General features: G+C 33.7%; 1 protein-coding gene across 3 annotated transcripts in view; it reads right to left on the bottom strand.

Moving 5' to 3' along the window:
* MAP2K4 (mitogen-activated protein kinase kinase 4) overlaps window positions 1-23,413 on the bottom strand; it is a 127,325-nt gene that overhangs the window by 26,900 nt on the left and 77,012 nt on the right. For all 3 annotated transcript variants that reach the window (XM_045527066.1, XM_045527068.1, XM_045527067.1), the window contains 3 exons: window positions 11,284-11,403; window positions 8,884-8,935; window positions 6,253-6,380 (listed from right to left, as the gene is read on the bottom strand). In XM_045527066.1, coding sequence (XP_045383022.1) covers window positions 6,253-6,380; window positions 8,884-8,935; window positions 11,284-11,403 — 300 coding nt within the window. The remainder of the gene's footprint in view (window positions 1-6,252; window positions 6,381-8,883; window positions 8,936-11,283; window positions 11,404-23,413) is intronic.

Here is a 23,413-nt window from a genome sequence, read left to right on the forward strand (position 1 = left end):
CAAAAGTACATGAGGGTTCCAATTTCTTCACATCATATAACAACTTTTGCTAATAATAACATTTTTTGTTATCCCACGTGTTAATTCTAGCTGTCCTGGTGAGTATGAAGTGGTAACTCACTGCTGTTTTAAGCCTTTAATTTTTAAACCAATAAATAAATGGAACTCAAATGATGATCAAAAGTTATAAAAACAATTATGGTAGAGTCTCACCTGACTACACTAAAGAATTTTTTTTTCAATTGAAAAGCCTAGTTTCAGACAGTCACACGATATAACACTGTTAAATGAACTGTTTTACACAGAATAGAAATTCTTCCAGTTACTAACAGGCAGGCCACAAAGTAACAGGGGTTCTACTAACAAATACTTGAGAAAATCTGGATTTAAGAAAGATGTTTTGGTCGGGTAGTGGCTCATGCCTAACAGTCTGGCTGAGTTGGGAGGATCACTTGAGGACAGGAGTTCAAGACCAACCTGAGCAAGAACAAGACCCCATCTCTACAAAAAAACAGAAAAATTAGCCAGGCGTGGTGGTACCTGCCTGTAGTTCCAGCTATTTGGGAGGCTGAGGCAGGAGGATTGCTTGGGCCCAGAAGTTTGAGATTGCATTAGATTGCATTGAGCATCATGCCACTGCACTCTAGGCCAAGACAACACAGCAAGACTCACGGGGGGTGGGAGGGGGGAGGGAGGGAGTTTGTTTCTTTATTGTGGTATTCCTTAGTACTTTTAAGTTATATGCTAATATACACTATGTATCTATAAAACTTAAAATGGCATACAATTATTACCAAACTTATTTGGCCATAGAAACATTTTTTCACAAAATACCTATAACATTTCATTCAGAAATAAAATTTTGAAAAGGCCACTTTGTACACCGCCTACCAGTTCTTTGAACACGATTAGAGTTAAGTCACCTCGTCTACGTTAAAAATGTGGAATCAGAGAGAACGGCAGAGTAAGCTCCAAAGGACCATCCTTCCAGAGAAACATTGAAAAATAAAGTAAAAATTGTCAGAATCAACTTTGTTAGAATTCTGATAAAAATCAAAGGTTTACAGCCATCAAGCAAGTACTGAATCAAGAAAAAGGCAACTTCAAAATGTTAAGCTTAGTCATTAATTCAAAAGACACTTATTGACCCCTTATTGTATGCCAACCACTATATGCTAGGTATTGGGGATATAAACACTCCACACTGAAACATGACCTAAATGTTCTTGCTTTTCCCAAACAGCAGCCATGGCCCTGGAGACAACACAGCTTAGACACTGGACACAGAAACAACTGGCCATTTAATCTCTTTACCCAGAAGTCTGTTCACTAAAAAGGCTCTTGATGTTCCCCCAGGGACACAGTCATTGAGGGCTTAGGTGACAAGCAATAGGAGCTGATTCTGCTACCGTATAGTGAAAAAAAAAGGTATTTATTGAAAAGATATGGGGAGCTCAGAGAATCGAAGAAAATGGGAAATACCAGGCCCTGGGAGGGACGAAAACCCAAGAAAATTTTGGCAATCTAGGAAGAAGAAAGTGAATAGTCCCTTCAGAATGCTGCTGTAGGAATGGATTAACTTTGGCTTAAAAAAAAAAAAAAAAAAAAAAAATTTTTTTTTTTTTTTTTTAACTCAGATAGATGCAGAGAATCAAGTTAAGCCTACTCCTTGGTGCACAGTACCCTGTACTTATGGGTTGATGCAGGGCTCCTTTGTTGTCTTGTTTTATATATGTTCCTTATTTGATATCTGGGTCCACTCCCCTCCTCCCCACAGACAATCACTTTAAATGTGCTTGGTTCCTTATGCAGAAAAATAGTCCTTCAAAACTAAAGACATTAAGAGAATCTCAGTTGAACAAAAGTAAGAGTGTGGAAAAGGACACTAGATAGCACCTTGAAGCCATATGAAGAAATAAAGAACTCTAGTAAAGGTATTATAACTATGGGAAACATAAAAGCCATTTATGACTGTATTTTTGGTTTATAACTCCTCTTTTTGTTTCTTACATGATTTAAAAGACAAGCACATAAAATAATTACAAATCTATGTTATTTGGTACATATGTACACACATAGGATTAGTGAAGACAACAACAATATAAGAGCGGTGGACTGAAAATAAGCCGAGTTCTGCACACTTTTGAAGCTAAGATGGTATAGTTTAAACTGAATTGTTATAAATTTAGGATGCTAATTATAATGAACATGGCAGTCATTGGGAAAATATCTAAAAAAATATTCAGGAAAGGAATAAGAAGGGAATCAAAGAGTACACTACAAAAAAATCAAACAACAGGGAAAAAAGGCAGTAGTAGAGAAAACGAGGAATAAAAAAAGGTATGAAACATACAGAAAAAAAAAGAATCAGCAATTACTGTAAACGTATATTGATTAAACGTTCAATCAAAAGATAGAGATTAGTAAAATAGACAAAAAAAATGATCCTACTGCATGCTGTCTATAAGAGACTCACTTTAGATCCAAAGGCACAAATAGATTGAAAGTAAAACAGTGAAAAAAGATATTCAATGCAATAGTAACCAAAAGTGAGCTGGAGTGGTTATACTAGCATTAGACAAAATAGTTTTTAAGTCAAAAATTGTTACAAGAGATAAAAGATCATTAGATATTGATAGAAGGGTCAACTCATACAGAAGATATAACAACTATAAACACATATACATCAAACAACAGAGCTGCAGACACTGACAGAACTGAAGGGAGGAACACAGTTTTACAATAAACAGCTGGAGGTTTAAATACCCCATTTCGAATAATGAAAAGAACATCTAGATAGGTCAATAAGGAAATAGAGGACTTGAACAACACTATAAAACAACTGGACCCAATAGATATATACATAACACTCTACCCAATAACAGCAGAATATACATTTTTCTCAAGTGCACACAGAATATTAACATTCTCCAGGATGGACCATAAGTTAGTCCAGAAAAAATAAGGATATAAAGAAAGAAAATACTTTTGTACAGCTATGTAATGTGTTTGTGGTTTAAGCTAAGTGTTACCACAAAAGAGTCAAAAAGTTGAAAGAATTAAAAATTTTATAAAGTAAAAAAAGTTATAGTACCCTAAGTTTATTATTAAAGAAAACTATTTTTTAATAAATTTAGTGTACCTTAAGTATACAGTGTTTATAAAGTTTACAGTAATGTACAGTAATGTTCTAGGCCTTCAAATTCACTCACTACTCACTGACTCACCCAGAGCAACTTCCAGTCCTGCAAACTCCATTCATGGTAAATGCCCTATATAGGTGTGTCATTTTTAATATTTACACCATATTTTTGCTGTACCTTTTCCATGTTTAGATACACAAATAGTTACCATTGTTTCACAACTGCCTACAGTATTCAGTACAGGAACATGCTGTAAGGTTTGTGGCTTAGGAGCAACAGGCTATACCATACAGCCTAGATGTATAGTAGGTGACGCCATCTACGTTTGTGTAAGTACACTCTATGATGTTCACACAACGACAAAATCACGTCATAAAACATTTCTCAGAACGTATCCCTGTGGTTAAGAGACACATGACTGTATAGTTATGCGGCAGGGGGCAAAATGTTAACAGTTTATGGAAAAATTTATGTATAAACTCTACATTTTAAACACTTTATGTTACACAATCTAATGAGTAATCCCAATTCACGAAGACTAAAAACAAATTATAAATCTTAAATAAAAGGATACTTTTCTCATAGATTTTGTCAAGATACAAAGGAGTCAAACCATTTGGAGCCTTTTAAAATTAATGCTGATTGCATTCTTGTCTATCTACATAGGCCTCAGAAGACAAGAACGAACAGGAGCATTTCACTTGGTTCAGTAAAGATCAGAGGCAGAGTTTATCATCAGCCTGTGTGTACCAAAGTTTTCAGCAGGAAAACAGAAACCTTGCACCTCCTGGGCCTACAAAGCACATCTCTACATAAGAATGGAAGTCTTGAGGGGAAATTATTTGAAATTGAAAATATGGAAAACTTTTCCATTACTAGTTCTGTTGTATAACAGGTTGTATATAATATACAGGCAAAGAAAAAAAAAACCTCACAAAATCATAAGGAACAGTGTCTGTCACACTTTTCCTTATAACTTAGTATTTAGTTATAATATAAATACTAAGAAAATCTGTAGATCCTTTATGAAAAATATATCAAATTAGACTGATTAAAAAAACCAACTATGAGAAAGACAAAAAAATAGACAATGGGTAAATTAAAGAAAAATGTTTAGAAAAGAAAGTTGAGAGAAAGAGAGAGAAAGAAGAAAGGAAGGAAGATGATTAATTTATCCTTTTGCTATTAATTAAATTGTGAATCTTAGGAGTTCTTCCAAAGCAGAAGGTTTTATATTGGCACATAATAATATTTTGGGGGGAAATAGCCAATTTATAAAAACCTCCGCTTGTAAAATGATACAGTTTGTTCAGTTCACATGAGGTGGTACTTACAACCAGACTTATAAATAGAAAAAATGGAAAGGGGAAAAAGCAAACCAATAAATGCATTTTTCAATTTTGGAAAAAAAAAAAAAGAGTGGAAGTCTGTTTCTTTAATTCTTTCTTTAAAAGTTGACTGAATTCAAAATATTCTACTCTATCTGGGCCACAGTTGCATTTTTAAAGCCTGAATGAATCAAATACAAATCTTAGCCAACGGTTACACAGCAAAAGCATGTAGTAAACCTGAGTACTGAGACAAGCTCTAAAAATGTAGATAACAATTTCAGTTAATTTTCAAGGCATCGTTACTAAAGATATAAATTACACCATTTCCCAAAGGTTCCATGTCTAATTATTTTTATTTCTTGCGTTTCAACTTGTTCATTTATCACTAATTATCAAGATAAACATGATCATCCGAATTATCTCAAGAATCTGCCTGGCCAGTCAACATCAACAAAACCAAAACTTTCAATGAAGGTGTCTTAATGTACACACAGACGTACACACACAAACACACAACCCTCAAACATTTTCACTTGAAGAAGAAGTTGACATGAAAAGATCTAAAAAAACAAAAAATATTAAAAAATGCAACAATTCTAAAATACTGTCAATACTGAAAATTCTCAAATATATTTTCTAAATATAATGACCACAGTATAAACAGGTAACAGAACATGTGCAAAGAATATATGTAGTGCTGTTGTTTTACACTATTTACAGATTGAGAGGTATATAAGAGGAAAAAGAAGTGTTGATGAAAATTTAATAGTACTTTTGAATAGCATGGGAAATAACATTTATTCAAGTGTTTAAAATAAGCATGAAATTTGGGATAGCACTAAGCCTACTCATTCACAAACAAGATAGAACACCTATAGTATCTAGCCTTGATTTTTCTTACTTTTCTATTGTTTATAGCACCGGGTTTAGAAACATATAAACCAAGAAGGAAATTAACAAGGGAGAAAAATTTTTATTCAATTCTAAGCTAATCTTTAAAGGAGACTGCAAAGACTAAAACAGAAGCTGTTGGCAGGAATGCCTCAACAAACAACTAAAACCTTATGTATCACCATTTAGAATAGTGTACTGGTCCCCAAAGAACCATGGCCACATTAAAGGAAGACATTAACACTTAGAGAAAATGTTTAAAATATAGACACTAAATTCTAATTCAAATATAGATCAAAATCCACTCTGTAGGAACATACACCAAGGTAAGACAAGTTTCCTATCTGTGGATAGATAGTGTACATCTGTCTCCCTGAGGAAGGAACTAAAAACATTCAAAACATGCTTCAGACTCTAGAAGACATACTGTGTTCTGCTACAAACTCAAGGTTTCCCAATCTTCTCTGACTAGAAACTGTATCCTTTAATAGCCTAGGACACACTCTTAATATGCTCTGATTATCTATATCTACTACAGTCAAGACAGCATATGAGGTACTAGAAACACAAAGACACCTTCTGAGAACTTACCACCTGATGATTAGTTGAATTTAATATAACGGAAAAATAATACTCAGAGAAGATCACAAATGCTAAATGCAAAATAAGAGAAAAGATTAAGACAATGAATACTGAGTTCACTGTAATAATTTAGAAAAGTTTCATGGAGAAGCTAGAAGCTGAGCTTGGACTTTTGGAGAGATGGAGACATTCTAGCATGTTGAAGCTGAATGACCAATGGCAGATTTCTTAGAAGTACAGCACCAAAGGGCATGGGCTCTCTATGCAATGACTATCAAGCAAGATGGTTTGGACTTCACACTTACAGCCATGTATGGCCTACACCCAGCATCTCTTGTCTTGGCGATGGAGTCCACAAGCTGTCCACTAATACCAAAGTCACAGAGTTTAATATTTCCACTTCTGTCCAGAAGAATATTGGAAGGTTTGATATCTGCAAGAGACAGATGTCATTCAGTGTATAATTAATCAATACTTTCCTAAGTTAGATAAGGCTCCACTTTAAGCAAAAAGACAACATTAAGTGTGTTCAAGTCTTAAACTCAGATATATAAAAAGCAAAAACATCTTCAGTTATCACATTCAATCGTTCGTATTTTAAACATGTAACTTTAATGATTAGAATTGTGTAAACGTAGCAACAAAAGTCATTTCACCAACAGCATCTTGATATAAATACATATAGAGGTTGATTTTGTTCTTAACATCTTCACATTTATCAGTCTTAGACAAAACTATTATTTTTCTCTACTGGAAATGAGAAAAACCAATCTTACGAAAGCCAATGCTTAAAAGCTAAATAGTAATATCAAAAAATGTTTGACAATAAATTCAGGCATTAAATTGTTTTCATCAAGAGCCTTATATTCATTTATTTGGTTCAAATTCATAATGTTACAGTCAAAATATGAGAAAAGTCAAATCCTTTCTTCACTGACAATCAACTCACAAGTATGTGCCAATCAGCTGTCTGGTCAATTTTCCTCCTTTGCTCAACTAATCCTCTACCCCTATTATCTCAATCTTTCTATCCATTTCATTATCATTATCATGGCTCAATGAATAAAAAGTAAGGTTTATAATACAGGATACAGAAACATCTAAATACAACTCAGAAGGTGACCCACAAAAAAATCCAGAAAAGATGTCTTATCATTGCTAATATAGCTGACTGCCTATTGATGATCCATTCCTAACCACCCCATCCTTTCTAACAAAACCTGCATTTTGTTGAGGTATCTATTCCTCTCTGTGTAGCTCCATCCATACTTTTAAAACATGGCTCTTACTGTTCTGAGCTTTATTAGGGTAGTCTCATGCTCCTTGTCAGCAACTAGTGTTAGAGCATGAGGCAAATCTAGTGAATGAGACAAGAAAGCATTAGAGACATGTAGGGAAAATTTCTGTGCTTCTAAGAGCCACACAGGACAAGAGAGAGCCTGTTCTTCAGGGGGTTGTCCTTTCTAGATGTGACACTGGGATCTGCTCTAGTCATTACTACTCTGAAGAAGGAGCCATCACACGAAGCAAGGCAGAGTCAAAAGGGAGCTTGACCCCTAATCATATTGTGTTTCAAGCAACTCTACCTTTGGACATATTATGACAGATAATGAATTTCCTTAAAGTTTAAAGCTTCAAGGATTTTCTATTACTTGAGATCAAAAGCACTCTAACTGCAGCAAAAAAGCTAACTTATCCTAATTGATAACAGACAGTTATGAGCTCATTTTATTTAGTAAGAGGAAAATCAAAGTTACTTCTGAAGATTTTTTATTTTATTCAACTACTCCCCAGGCAGTATCTTAGTGCTTTACTCAGAGTTGTCAAATGCCCTAAAGCTGACACTTCATAATTATAAATCACAGCTAAAGAAGATGGGGAAAAAAGATAAGAGCATGATAAACTACAAAGGGACAAAAAATTTTGTTTAGGAACCTAACTCTACATGATTTTAGGCCAAAAAAGAAAATATTATTATTTTTAATAAACATTAAGCCAAGTAAAATTAAATAAAATATTCTAATGTTCACGGTTAACTAATTTCAGTGGTCCAGTGTCAACCCCAAACTAAAACTACTTAAATAAACGTCCCAATTATTAATTTCTTTAACCATTAGAAATTGTATTTCCTAGAATTCAAGATTTTTCAAGTCTCTGAATTTGATCTTTTACTTTCTTTCCTATTTATTATCAGGCTGAATCACACACTGCCATGTATTGTCTTAGGTTTTCCTAATATAAATTTACTGAGGGTAGTGACCACCTCATTACCTGGAGTCTAGCAAAGTAATAAACAAAGCAAGCACTTAATCTGTTTGCTTAATTAAATTCAGGATTCCCACAGGGTCATTGTTTTTCTAGGTTTGGCCTTCAACTACATAAATGTTTAAATTTGAATCTGTGTCTAATAAGGCCCAGATTACTGTTTTCACAAACACAACATGTAATTTTATTTTATAATACTAATTAAAAGATCTCTCTCAATTTATAGAAATATCCTCTAAAGTGAAGAAGAAACACTTGATAGGAATAGTAACATGCCTTTAATAACGCTTGAGGGTACTATCACTCAGATTCTTCTTTGAATGTCCACAAGACCACCTTGATGACTTCTTTGTATACAGAGAAGTATTGATTATCTACCAGGCAAATGGATAACTATTTTTCATCTAAAGGTTATAACAATTGGCAGCAAAATCTAAGCCCAAGATACTAATTTCTAAGGCCAACATACTAATAAGTCAGGCTGAAATTTATCGAATCCTGAAGAAAATAAACTAAATTAATAATAAAGTTTTAGGGTACTTTTTTTTTTTTTAGCAAAATAGAAATATTTCAGGAATGCTTATACAGTGACACTGTAACTTTCAATAATTTTTTTACTAATTAAGGGGGGAAGTTAATTTCTATTCTACAAAAAAACGAACCATACTCACCTCTGTGAATAATTTTCAAGTTTTCTTTTAAGTGATTTAGTGCTTTCACAGTCTAAGGAGAAAAAGAAGACATGGGATAAACAATTGTTTCTTTTGTTCAAACAGCAGAATAGTTTATCATAAGTAATATCTCTTGTAGTCCTCTGTATACCTTTTAAGCTTAATATTTCAATATTCTGTCCATCATTTTTTATGTTAACCAAAAATACTGAATGGTGATTTTGGATCTGAAAACTTATATGCTGCTCCCTGAAAGCTAAACAAAACAAAAAAAAGGTGACTTATTATTTGTTTAATAAGTCATTAAAAAGTTGTATCAGGTTTCTTGTACCTCCAACCTGTACAAGAAGGACCAATGGGCAGGTTCCACTATCAATAGTAATTAATAAGTTTTCCCAAATTCTCAGTTTGCCACAATCATTTACCCTCATTGAGTGCTGAACATTCAAAATAATTTTTGCAGAGCCAGGGTATCTTTGATCAACCATTGTGGTCATTTATCCAGAATTTATACTACTGTTTGATCACTGATCATGATCAGAAAATCATAGATTTCTTCAGGAAGAAAGGGAGCGGATACTTGAATTAAAATTTCCAAAACCTCAAATTAAAAGAGAACTAAACAACAGGCCAACCATTTCCTGTATAAAAGTCAAGTCCCTGCTGTCCTCAAGCTGCTGGGTATGAGAAATGTAGAACACACAAACTTGTAATATTTCAAATAGCTATGGCTGTATGTTCATTGGTTTACTAATTAGCAAGAAGAGACAACCCAGAGTAACCTTAAATGTGTGCTTAATACATAAGGTAGTCACCAAATGTGGAAACAGGTAAATATGTAATAAATTATTTATTAGTGTATATATTATTTATATTGCAATACACAATAAAATAACTTTCTCTATGTTTTCCAGTTTCATGGTCATTCTGTCATATAATGATTAAGAGCAGGGTTCTGGGATCAGGCCGCCAAGACTTAAATCATTTACCACCTATAATTGTATAAACATCAAAGCTATTATTTAATCTCTCCATGCTTCAGATTTATCATCTATAAAAATGGGATTACACTATTTACCATAAAGAGCTGCTATGAAGATTTATATGTTATAAGATCTTGGTTTAAAGCAAATAAACATTCAACAACCATTGGCTAAAATTATTTTCTACTATTATTATATTATAATTATTATGAATCGTTACAAGTTCTAAGATAATACTGGTTTGGTATACTGCAGAAGGAGGGCTAAATGATCAATGTAAAATTTCATATACCCAATGTGAATAATGAGTAGTTTCCACTCTAACTCGGTTTCTTTTTATAAAATTATTTGAAAGAATATATATCTTAAATTTTAGCTCATAAAACATTTAGACTTAATCATTAATTTGGCAAAGTGACTTAAAATATTAATGAGACCTATGAATCTTAATGACTATTGTTTAATTTAATTTTTAAAAATCCAGTTACACATACACACATCTACACGTAAAACACAGTTCAGAAACTGTCTATATTTTTAACCAGCCTTATTAACCTTTAATGATTAAATAAGATAAACTGGCAATTGACAGGCGGACTATATTGGAAGGGAATATACAGGCAAAGAAGAGCTAGGAATTTATATGCAACCAGAATATCTATCTTACAATTTCCTACATGATTTAATTTATACACCAACTAACTTAATACATGTCATTAGGTTAGATTCTCAGGGGTTTCAAAGAATATTAATTTTGCTCTATTAAAAATATATTACCTTTTCCCTTTGGAAAAAATTTGTGAACATTTGTCCACTAAAAGATCCAGAGCAAGAAAAAAGTGATCACGAATTCACTTTCAAAACTACCAACACATACACAAAAGAGTACATATTTTCTTTTTTGGTACTCTGGTAAAAGAGAGTTGACCAAATTAGTAGTAATGCTGGTTCCTAAAATTGCTAGTCTACATTTTAAATAGTTTAGGCTGAATAATCCAAATTTTCAACCACTTTGTCTAAGGGCTTCAATTAAGAGGATTCAAGGAGACTGCTGTGATTCTGATTAATTTAGGGAGAAGTGTGGTATATAACCTATTTAAAAATAGTTAAAGCAACAGGAAAAAATGAATAGAAAATTGCTTTTTCTAGTCTTATTAATAGCACAGTCTGTTATGATTCATTGAGATTCAAATGAAAAGAACATTGTCAGTATTTATCTGAACCATATTTTGAAAAATGTTCTTAGAACCTATTGTGTTAATACCCCACAAAAGTGACTTTGTCTCTTGTTTTAACTACAAATTATTTTCATGAAGGTCAACATTCTGTGAAGGACATTCATATGCACATTCAAAACCCCAGCAGCATCTTTATAAAACTATATGTACAATGAACAATTTGAAAGCCAAGTACTTACTGCTAAAGTGATTTTGCCTAAAATTTCTTCTGGAATAACATCATCTAATACACTATATACATATTTGTAAAACTTATCAAACGAGGTAGACATGAGTTCCATACAGATCCAACAGTCACCCTATAAAATAATAAATATCTGTTATTCTCATGTATCTTAAGTACCACCTTACCTTTACTTAAAATAGAAATACAATTAGAAAACAAGCAATCTTCTTCTTTATTTTTAATCTTGAACTAGTGATACTTTTTGGTTCCTTATTAAAGCCCTGGGCAGAATATTCCATTCAGGTTTAAATACAAACTAAACTATGTGGTGAAGGCTAATTTCCCCCAGTCTTAATTGTATAGAATGGGACAGTCTTACATAGAAAGCTTTTATACTTTTTTATAAAAATGCCAAATTCTGCCATAACGCAACATAAAAATAGGAAGTGGAAAACCATTCATTCTTACTAAGAAAACAGAATGACAGTAATATTGATAGACTATATAAACTTCTCAAATTGGCCAGAAAAAGGAAAAAAAACACAAAAATACATAAAGCAAACCCCACGTCTGAACACCCTGCTCAAATGCTACCTTCTCAGTGAGGCCTACTCTAACTGATACAAAGTGCAAGTCATCCCACATGGCATTCCTTTACCCTTCTGTTCTATGAAGCTCTCATCATCTTCTAATATACAGTATAATTTACTAATTTATTATGTTTGTCACGTATCTTCCCTACTAGAATGTAACCTCCACCAGGACAGGGGCTCAATGAATATTTGTTAAATGAAGGGATGCTCACTATAATTAAACTGAACCATTCAAACACTGCTGGCAGCATTAATCGATTGTTTAAAACAATTTGAATGCAATTTGACAATAAAACAAGAGAAATAAATGTGTTGATAACATCTGATAGAATCATCCCATATCTGGGAATGTAACTTAAATATTCTATAAATTACAAAAAGGAAAAACAACTAGAAACCAATGAACTATCTCACAAAAAGGAATGGTACAATATAAAAGGGATTTTCTTAAGTTGCATTTCTTGAAAACTACGCAATTCATGAAAGGTATGCATATGAGGCATGAAAAAATGAAGAATATAGGCAAATACCATGATTGTAATTCTGTAAAAGTACACATGCTATGAACAAGGACTACAAAGAACCTTACAAAAGTGTAAATATTATCAGGATAATGACAAAATTATCTTAAACAATTTTGTATGTTGTTACTAATTTATGGATCCAGCTGTATACTCAGAGATTTGCAACCCACTAATCTCCTCTCCCTCAAGTCTGACCGGGATTGATTGATTATATGAGAGATTCATGTCTGTTACAGTAAAATGGCTTGCCCAAAACAACACTGCTAATTGCTAACAGACCCGGTGAACAGAATCCCGTTACCTAACTCTTTTCTTCTATCAACACTTACAATGCAAGTACGCTTAACTCACATGTATAGAGTATATGCTGTGCAATAGCACTCTTACAACACGACCACCTGCCAGAACATTCCTGTAGCTACACGGCTACACACAACACATTTTTGTAAAGCATATTTCACATAATGACACAACTTTTACTTATATTTTCTTTAAGTCTTTCCTAAGTCTCTTTTTCCTTAGAGTGATCTTAGAGAATGGCTCTTACAAAAGATTAACACCCTCCACCTAAAACACAGACTTGAATTTGTTTTAATCTAAAGACACCATCTCAGTAAGTTTACTCAAATTTTGTATTAGAGAAAAATATAGTATATTTAACTCATCCACCTGAAGGAATAGTAGGAAGAAACTTAACCTTAATAGTAGAGAAAAGTGGAAAGACCACAGATGTTAAGAGTCTGAAAGGCCTGACATCACCCAGGTTTTCCTACTTTCTACTTATATATAAGCTTGGTCCTCCTTACTTGCTCATCTATGAAACGAGACTGCTCCACCACCCTTAACAGACTGTAATAAAGGTCAAATGAGTTAATATATGTTAAACATAAAACAAAGTGCCTGGAAGGTGCTAAAAACTATAGTAACAAATTTGAAGAGAGAAGGAATGGAAAAATAGGCAAACAAAAGAGAAAAAAAAACATGGGAGTGGGAGAATAAAGGTAGGAAGCAAACTGAGGACTGAAGGCGAGAAGGGGAGGCAGACAGGAGCAATCAGCTCCAGAGAGGAAAGTCTTTATCGTTTCTAAGGCACATAACCTAAGGTAAACTTATCTCTCTGGCAGTTACTTTTGGCTATAACTGAGAATAGACAGCAGCAATCTCAAGCTGCATTTTTTAAAAAATGAAATGGTCAGAGCTGCCTGAAAAAGTAGCCACAGTAACATTATTTTCATGTTCAAACAAAAGAAAGGAAGGACAACCTACAGAAGAAGAAATTAATCAATGTGGATTTACTGAAAAAGCTGGAGGATAAAAAAAAAAACTGAACCACTAAGATAACATAAGGGCGCCTAAAGACAAGCTCCAGATGAAACCAATAACATACTTATATATACCAAAAATAACCACATTAAAATGTTTAAATAAAATGTTTAAATAAACATTTAAAATGTTTAAAAAGCCATCCATGCACAATAAAAATTAGAACTATGTCACCTAAAAACGTACTTAACAAAATAGGCAAAACCTTTATGAAAACAAGTATAAAATGGTCCCAAAGGACATAACAACAACCTGATCAAATGGAGCAGCAGATCATGTTTACAAATGTGAAGACTCAAGGTAATAAACATGTCAAATTCCCCCAAATTAAGAATTCAATTAAAATTCTGATCAAAATTTTCATGAACCTGGATACACTGATCCTAAAGCTTACATAGAAAAGTAGAGCCAAGAAAAGCTCAGGCAATTTTAAAGAAGAGGGAATGATCTACTACACAGACTCTTTATAAAGCTATCACAATTAAAAGATAAATATACATCAATGGAACAGATTTAAAAGTCCATGCACATAGAGAAATTTGATGTATGTTAGATGTAACAAAGCAAATAGTGGCAAAAGGATGGATTATTCAATGAATGCTGATGGGACCACTGGCCTTCCATACATAAAAAAGATAAATTAGATGCTCACCTCAAATCATTCACAAATATAAATGGATTTTGTGAAAAGCAACAGTTTAAAACTTTTAAAAACAAAAGCTCTTCATGACTTCAGGGCACGAAAAACAATTTCTTCCCAGAAACAGACATGTAAACAACAAATCACAGAGGATAAGACTTATTAAATATAACTCCATTATAATGAATACTTCTGTATGATAAAAGACACAATACTAAAAGTTTAAAAATAAGACAAAAACACCTTATATAAAGAAACAAAAGATAAGCACCCTGAATAATAAAGAGCTATGCTAAAGTAATTAGAAAAAGACTTAATAAAATAATGTCAAAGGGATATGAATAGGTAACTTACAGAAAACCTCAACTCACATAAAAAATTCTGTACCTCACCAATCAGGGAAATGCAATTTTAAAAGTGAGATACCACTTTAAGCCCATCTGACACCCAATTATTAAATGTTTAATATTACCAAATGTTAGTACAGACCAGGAAAAAGGAGATCTGTGATGGTAAATGCTGATGGCCTACCCAATAAATGTTCCCCTATTTCCTATGTACAACGCACCTAGCTAAAATCTACATTTCCCCGTCCTTAATTTAGAAAAGGGCAGACAATGAGATATTAACACAAAACAGTTGGTTCATAACTCCAGGAAAGCCCTTTCAATTCTTCTCCTTTTTCTTCCTGTGTGAGGACATTACAGCTGAACCATGATAGCTTGAACCATGAAATAGTCTTAACAATGGAAACTACAACTAAGTAAGCCATTGGCAGTCTCCATTACTAGCAGGTGATGCAAGTGAAACAATTCTTTGCTTTTTTTTTTTTTTGAGACAAAGTCTCACTCTGTTGCCTGGGCTAGATTGCAATGGCCCAATCATAGCTCACTGCAGCCTTGAATTCCTGGGCTCAGGCAATCCTCCCGCCTCAGCCTTCTGAGTAACTGAGACTACAGGCAGGCACCACCACGCCCGGCTTACTTTTATATTTTTTGAAGAGATGGGGTCTCACTATGTTGCCCAAGCTGGTCTCGAACTCCTGGCCACAAGTGAGCCTCCTGCCTTGGCCCCTAAAGTGCTGGGATTACAGGCATGAGCCTTGAATACAATTCTTGATACAGAAATTCTTATTCATTACTGGTGGAAATATGTCAGGACTAAAGTTGAAGACATGTCACTTAATCCAGCAATTTTATTTCCAGGTAAATACTCAAAAGAATCTGTACTCTAAGTTGTCAAAGAGATATGCAAAAGGATGTTCATTTTTGCACTGTTTATAACTGCAAAAAATTAGAAACAATCTACATTAGGATTTTTTTTTCTTTTTTTAAAAACTTAATCCCCAACTGTGATAGTAGGGATTATTTTTAAAAAATAAAATATGGCATGTGTAATCATTAGAATACTACATAGCAATTAAAATAAATTAACCAAGTCTATATATTACAAATCTACATTTATATGGACAATTTTTTAAAGCTATGTTGAATAAAACATACAACAGAGGATGCATATAGGACAATTCCACTTATTTAAACCCTGAAAATACATAAAGCAATACTATGTAATATGTAGGGAGAAATGCATATATGGAAAGTGTAAACTAACAAGTTGAAGGAAACATTAAATTCAAGGTAATGTGTAGTTCTGGAGAGTAAAAAGGGAAATGAGACGAGGGCTTTAACTGTATTTATAATGTTTAAAGACAGAAAAAGAGTAAAGATGCCAAAATGCTAACACATTAAATCTGTGATTTGGGTACACTATTATTCTTCTGTAATTTCCTGTATGTTTGAAGTATTTCCTAGTTTTAAAAAAGCAGGGACCACCTTAAGAAACTAGAAAAAGAAAAGCAAATAGGCTGTCAGAATGAAAATCTCTCCCCGGAAAGTAAAAAATAGAAAATCAATACAGAAAATTAACGTAACTAAGAGTTGGTTCACTGAGATGGTCAATAAAATTAATAAACCTCTAGCCAGAGTAATCAGGAAGAAAAAGAGAAGACACAAATTACAATATCAGAAACATGTTGGAAAGAAGGAGGGAGGGTTACAGATAAGAGAGTAGTAACATTATTACAGATTCTACAGATAATAAAACAATAATAAAGGAATATTATGAATAACTCTATTCTAATAAATTTGATAATACAGATCAAAGGGCAGAATTTCTTCAAGGAAACAAAGATCACTCAAGAAGAAATAGATAACTTGAACAGAACTCTATCTTCGAAAGAAATTGAATTTTCAGTTAAAAATCTTCCCACAAAGAAATCTCCAAGTTCAACTGGCTTCACTGGTAAGCACTACCAAATATTTACAAAAGGAATAATACCAATTCTATACATATTCTTCCAAAAAATGGAAAAAGAGAGACTACTTCCCAACTCATTCTATGAGGCTACTAGCATTACACTGATCCAAAAGTCAAACAAAAACTAAGAAAACTAAAGATCAGTGTCTCATAGACATAACAATTTTAAATAAAATTTTAGCAAATTAGCTCAATTTGAGCTATATAGCAAATTGAATTCAATAATATAATAAAAAGATAATACATCACAACTGAGTGGATTTCTCCCAGAAATACAAGGTTGATTTAATATCTGAAAATCAATCCACGTAACTTACCATATTAAAAAAATTGTATCTCAAAAACATCTCAAGGATGTGGAAAAAAATATGAAATCTAACATCCACTGCTGACAAAAACTCTCAGCAAACTAGGAATACAGAGAAACTTCCTCAATCTGATTTAAAAATCTGTGAAAAACCTATAGCTAATACTATACATAATGGTGAACTATACATAAGCCTGAATGCTTTCCCTGTAAGATCAGAAAAAAAAGGATGTTCACTCTCACCACTTCTATTCAACAGTTTACTAGAAGCTCTAGCTAGTGCAATAAGACCAAAATAAATAAATAATAGGCACTCAACTGGAAAGAAAAAAGTAACTGTCTTTATTCACAAACAACATAATGATCCATGTAGAAAATCTGACAGAATTTACAAAAAGTTACTAGAATGTGTGAGTTTAACAAGGTTGTAGCACACAAGATCAACAGACAAAAATCAATTGTATTGTTCACAAAAGAAAACTGAATCTAAAAAATATAGCACTAAAAATTATTAAATACTTAAGGGTAAATCTAGCAAAATGTAAAAGACTTGGACAGTGAAAACCACAAAATATTACTGAGAAAAACTAAAGATGTAAATAAATGGAGTGAGATACCACCTTAAAGGGTCATTAGACATAACATTAACTTATCAATTCTCCTCCACCAACCTACAGATAATGCATAATCTCAATAGAAAATCCTAGCACTTGTTTTGTTTTTGTAGAAATTGACAAGTGGATTCTAAAATCCACGTGGAAATGAAAAGATCCTGAAAGGGCCAAAACAGTATTTAAAAGAACAAAGTTTAAGGACTAACTCCCAAATCTGAGGGCTTTCTATAATGCTACAGTAGTCCAAGACTATGGGACTAGTGTAAAGACAGACAAGCAGATCAACAGAACAAACTAGATAGCCCAGAAATAGACCCACACAGGTATGGACAGCTGATTTCCCAAAAAGGTGCAGAGTATGTCCTTAGGCAAAAAAAAAAAATCAATACGCACCTCTGACCATATATAAAAAACTAACCCCAGGCCGGGCACAGTGGCTCACGCCTGTAATCCTAGCCCTCTGGGAGGCCGAGGTGGGTGGATCACTCGAGGTCAGGAGTTCGAGACCAGCCTGAGCGAGACTCCATCTCTACTAAAAATAGAAATAAGAATTATCTGGACAACTAAAAATATATATAGAAAAAATTAGCTGGGCATGGTGGCGCATGCCTGTAGTCCCAGCTACTCGGGAGGCTGAGGCAGGAGGATTGCTTAAGCCCAGGAGTTTGAGGTTGCTGTGAGCTAGGCTGACACCACGGCACTCACTCTAGCCCGGGCAACAAAGTAAGACTCTGTCTCAAAAAAAAAAAACTAACCCCAAATGGATAACTATGAATGCAATCCCTAAAACTATTAATATAAAACTGCTAGAAGAAAAGAGAAAATCTAAGTGACCTTGACTTAGACAAGATTTCTTACATATAACATCAAAAGCACAATACATAAAAGAAAAACCTGAAAAATTGGCCTATATCAACATTGAAAACTTTGCTTTCCAAAAAAATTTTTTGTAAGAATATAAAAAGATAAGCTACAGACAGGGAGAAAATATCTACAAATCATGTATCTAATAATAAGTTTGTATTTAGAATACATTAAAAAAAAAAAACCTCCCAAAACTAAATAACAAAAAACTCAATGTACAACAGATTTTTTAACAGAAACTTCATGAAAGAAGATACACAATTAGCAAATAAACACATTAAGAGATGTTCAATGTTCTTAGTCACTAGAAAAATGCAAATTAAAACTACAAAAAGATTCCACTATACATCTATTAGAATGACTAAAGATATTAAAAAAAGAGACAGGCTACCCCAAGTACTGCAAATGATACTGAAGAAATAGAACTCTCAAACACTACTGGTGGAAGTATAAAATAGTGCAACTACCTTAGAAAGCAGTTTGCCCTTTTTTTCTTTTTTTGAGACAGGACCTCAAAAAACTCACTACCCAGGCTGGAATGCAGTGGTACGATCATAGCTCACTGCAGCATTAAACTCCTAGGCTGAGGTTCTGCTCCTGCTTCAACCTCCTGAGCAGCTAGGACTACAAGCACATGCCATCACACTTGTCTAAATTTTATTATAATTATTATTTTTTGTAGAGACAGGGTCTTGCTATGTTGCCTAGGGTGGTCTGGAACTCCTGGCCTCAAGCAATTCTCCCACCTCAGCTTCCCAAAGTGCTGGGATTACAGGTATGAGCCACCCTGCCCAGCCATATTTGCCCATTTTTCAAAAAGTTAAACATATACCTACCATACGATCCAGCCATTCTACACCCAGGTATTTGCCCAGGAAAATAAAAGCATGTGTCCACACAAATACTTGTAAATAAATGCTCGTGGCAACTTTATTTACAACAGACAAAACCGGAAACAACCCCAATGTCCATTAACAGGTGAATGAGTAAACAAACCATGGTGTATACACTTAATGGAATATTAGATTCCATTAGATTCCAGTACTCAGCCATAAAAAGGAACAAACTATCAATACATAGTACAACATGAATTGCAAAATAATTATGCTGAGTGAAAGAAGACAAATCAAAAAATAAAAAAGTACATATGGTATGATTTCATTTATATAAAATTCTAGAAAATGCAAATTAATCCATAGTGGCAGAAAGCAGATCTGTGGTTGCCTGAGGATGGGGACATCAGAGGAGGAGAGTGTATATTCTACAGGGCATAAGTAAACTTTTAAGTGATGGGTACATTCATTATCTTGATTTGGCGATAATTCTGCAGGTTTATATTAACGTTTGGTCAAATATTATCAAACTGTACATTTTAAATTATGTGCAGTTTATCAGTTGTCAATTTTACTTCTACAAGCTATATTTAAAACTTGCAAGGATGGCCAGGCACAGTGGCTCAAGCCTGTAATCCTAGCACTCTGGGAGGCCGAGGTGGAAGGATCGCTTGAGGTCAGGAGTTCCAGACCAGCCTCAGCAAGAGCAAGACCCCGTCTCTACCAAAAATAGAAAAAATTAGCCAGGCATGGTGGCACACACCTGTAGTCCCAGCTACTAGGGAGGCTAAGGCAGGAGGACTGCCTGAGCCCAGGAGTTTGAGGTTGCTGTGAGCTAGGCTAACACCACTCTAGCCCAGGCTAGAGCGAGAGTCTGTATCAAAAAAACCAAAAAAACTTGCAAGGAGAAAGGAAAGAGACAGGAGAAAGCGGATGGAAGTAGGGATAGAAAGAAGGGGTGACTAAATTCAGATAGTATCACTCATTGCCTTCTATAACCTGATGAATTTGTATAATCACAGGTTACTCATAACAGTACTTCCTGCACTAGAATTTATTTCCCAACCTCAAAAGATGTCTGAAATGATGGTTTACTTGCTATTAAATTCTCAAATTTTATATATTATATGTGACACTAAGCTTCAGAATTGATAAGATAATGGTAGCCTTTTTGTAAGCTATAAGCTAAAAGTTATTTCCATTATTCAATATTATCAAGTTCTTTTTTAATCCCCCCATCTACAAAGTCTAGAAATGACTTTTAGAAATCTATGTAATTGAGTGTCCTAATATTTTATGGAAATAAAAATCTACGTTGCACTTTGGGCTCTTTGCGTATAGTTCCATCCTAGAAAGAAGCATACATGGTTGAAGACAATGGCAACATGTAAGTTACCAACTTCAGGATTAAGTATGTATTCACTGCTCCGAATAACATTATGGAACTTCCAGAGGCTCAATACTACTCAACAGCAAGATTAATCTCTACTCAGTAGCTGTAAGAATAAGAAATCTCATAAGCTCCCTGATTAATGGCTGACTGAATCAAAGCAAGAGCTGAAGTCTTCTGGTCATATTAATTGTATGAAATGAAATCCGTGGAGGGTCTCTCGCAGTGACAGAAATTAAGAGCACTGTCTGTCTCACAGTGGTGGTAGGGTAAGGTAAAAAAGTCCTGACTACATACATTCATTTCTATTATTTCCTTTCACAAACCCAGAATTTTCTGTCTATTATTGGAACTGAAGGTCATATCACCAAAAAAGATGCTTTTAAGTCATCAGCCTCAAAAGAAAAATGTTTCTCTAAATCCTTATTAAATCTGTTTAATATTTTTAGCCTTTGTAACTTCAAATACTTTGACTATTCCCTCTTTAAAGGTGAACTTTCTGCTTTTCTAAAACTTCATCTTTTATTATTCAGAAATCCCTATTACTTATTCCATTCTAAGATTCGAGGGGGAAAGTTCATGTTTCATCTACTTAGGCATTTTGTGATTTTATAATGCTTAACTGTGTAATTCCTAAGCTTTCATTTTATCATACTCAAAAATCACAATGTTTAAAACATCAGTTTTTTGTTTTGTAAATGAAGCTAAAAACTCTTCATCTCTGGACCACTTATAATAAAATAGAAGGAACAGTGAGATTTCTTTCTCTGCAATCTCATCTCTGCTATTTATTGGCTGTGTAACTTTTGTCAAATTAATATTCCAAATCTCATTTTTCTCTCTGGAAAAAGGGGATAATACCACCAAATCCCCTAAGACTATTGGGAAGACAATATATGTGAAAACTATAAAGCATTCGACAAATGTTAGTTCTTATAGTTGTGTATCTCAACTCCCTTTAACCTTCCTGAGAGAAAACCAGATTTTACTAATCTATTGATGATAAGAAACCCTAAGGATACAGTCCAGATACTATTCTAAGCGTTTTTGCTTTGTTTCCACTACCTTGTCTTATCGTGGATATCACTTACTCTGCCTTCCGCCTTCCTTGCATATAATCAGACTTTCACACTACCTCACCTGAGGCTGTATGTTTAAATGGTGCTTAAATACATGATTAAATAAATGAACAAGAGAAATGAACTGGTGTATTGCAGCACTATGGAGGTAATTTTAGGTTAAGATAAGGCCAGTGGGAGTCAATAGTGACAGTGAACACAGCACTGAAAAGGCTGACAGTGGAATCTAATTAGGAGAGAAAATCTAGTTCGGCCCCTAAATAACTATCATTCTGCATAAGATATGAAGAGTAAAGTGACCACAGGATTTAACGACTGTGATGAATAAGTTCACAGTTTGGGGATAGATGTAGGAGGAGATGACAGGATTCCTGTGTAACATGAAGAAAATTCTAGGTTCATGATCTTACAAACAGAATAACATTACATAATATTTAGGTCCAGGACACCTCTAAATAGTTATGTACATGACTATATACTGATATGATGTAATAGTGATGTAAAATGATGAAGAAAGTTAACAAATTCAAAGTATCTGGTCACAAAAATGAATATTCAAGTCATTAAGAAGCACAAAAACAGAAGTAGAAACTATAGAAGTTTAGAATTAACAGTTTTAATCACTATTCAACAAAAAAAATGGGTTCTATCAAGAAGTAGAATACTTCCAGTTACTAGAGTTACCTATTAAGAGCACAGAAAAATAAATTAAAATTTCAGAACTGGGTTGAGGATTAACTGACTAACCTCTAACATCTTTTCCAATTATAAGATTTCATATATTTCTATTCAGTGTTACATTCATCCCTTTAAAAAAAAAATTAATAGTATGTTTAAACTCAACAACAAAAACTCAGAGACTATAATCTGTGATCCAGTCCCCAAAAGAAGAGCGGGTAAGAGGGTTTTTCTTACCAGTTCATTAGCAACTCACCAGCTCATCCTAACATTTTCAAAATGAGAATGGTATTTTTTAAGAGCCTCTGAAATGCTTAGCAGTTCAGTTCAAGTCCTACTCAAGAAATTAAATATCACAATTTTTGATGACAGTCCAAGATACCATAAAGTATTAATATTAAAGCTCCAGCTCTACTTCTAGTCCAAGCTCACTGCCATGCTTTAGGCAGCTAAATGACTGGAAATGAGTAAGTGGAGTGAGAGCTGGAGGCAGAAGTGATAACCCACGTTGGGACACAGAATAGCCAGAGGCCAAAAGAAGGAAGACAATCATGAGACCAAGAAATTAAGAGTTCTAGTTTCTACACAAAAATCTGGATAAAAGAATTAGAAAAAATAATTTCTATTTTAATTGTTAAGGTCCATGTCTGATGGGTATATCTGAGGATTGTGGGTGGAGACAAATAAATGTTTACATTAAATGCAGGTATATTTGATGACAGAAATGATTAAAACTTAAAAAAGGGGGGTAGAAGGAAGGCAGCTCAAGGCCAAAAGAGATAGAATCTAAACCTACAGTAAAAGCACTGCTATTGAGAAGTCAGCTGATTTGTCAAGTTCTTGAAGGAAAAAAAATATCTGTAAATAAAGAAAGGAAATATGGGATTTACAAATACACGTATACACACACACACACACACACACACATACACATTAATATACATGTATGTATATATGAAATTCACTGGTTATCCAAAGGAAA

Source organism: Lemur catta, chromosome 15, assembly GCF_020740605.2.
Source record: "Lemur catta isolate mLemCat1 chromosome 15, mLemCat1.pri, whole genome shotgun sequence".
NCBI lineage: Eukaryota > Metazoa > Chordata > Mammalia > Primates > Lemuridae > Lemur > Lemur catta.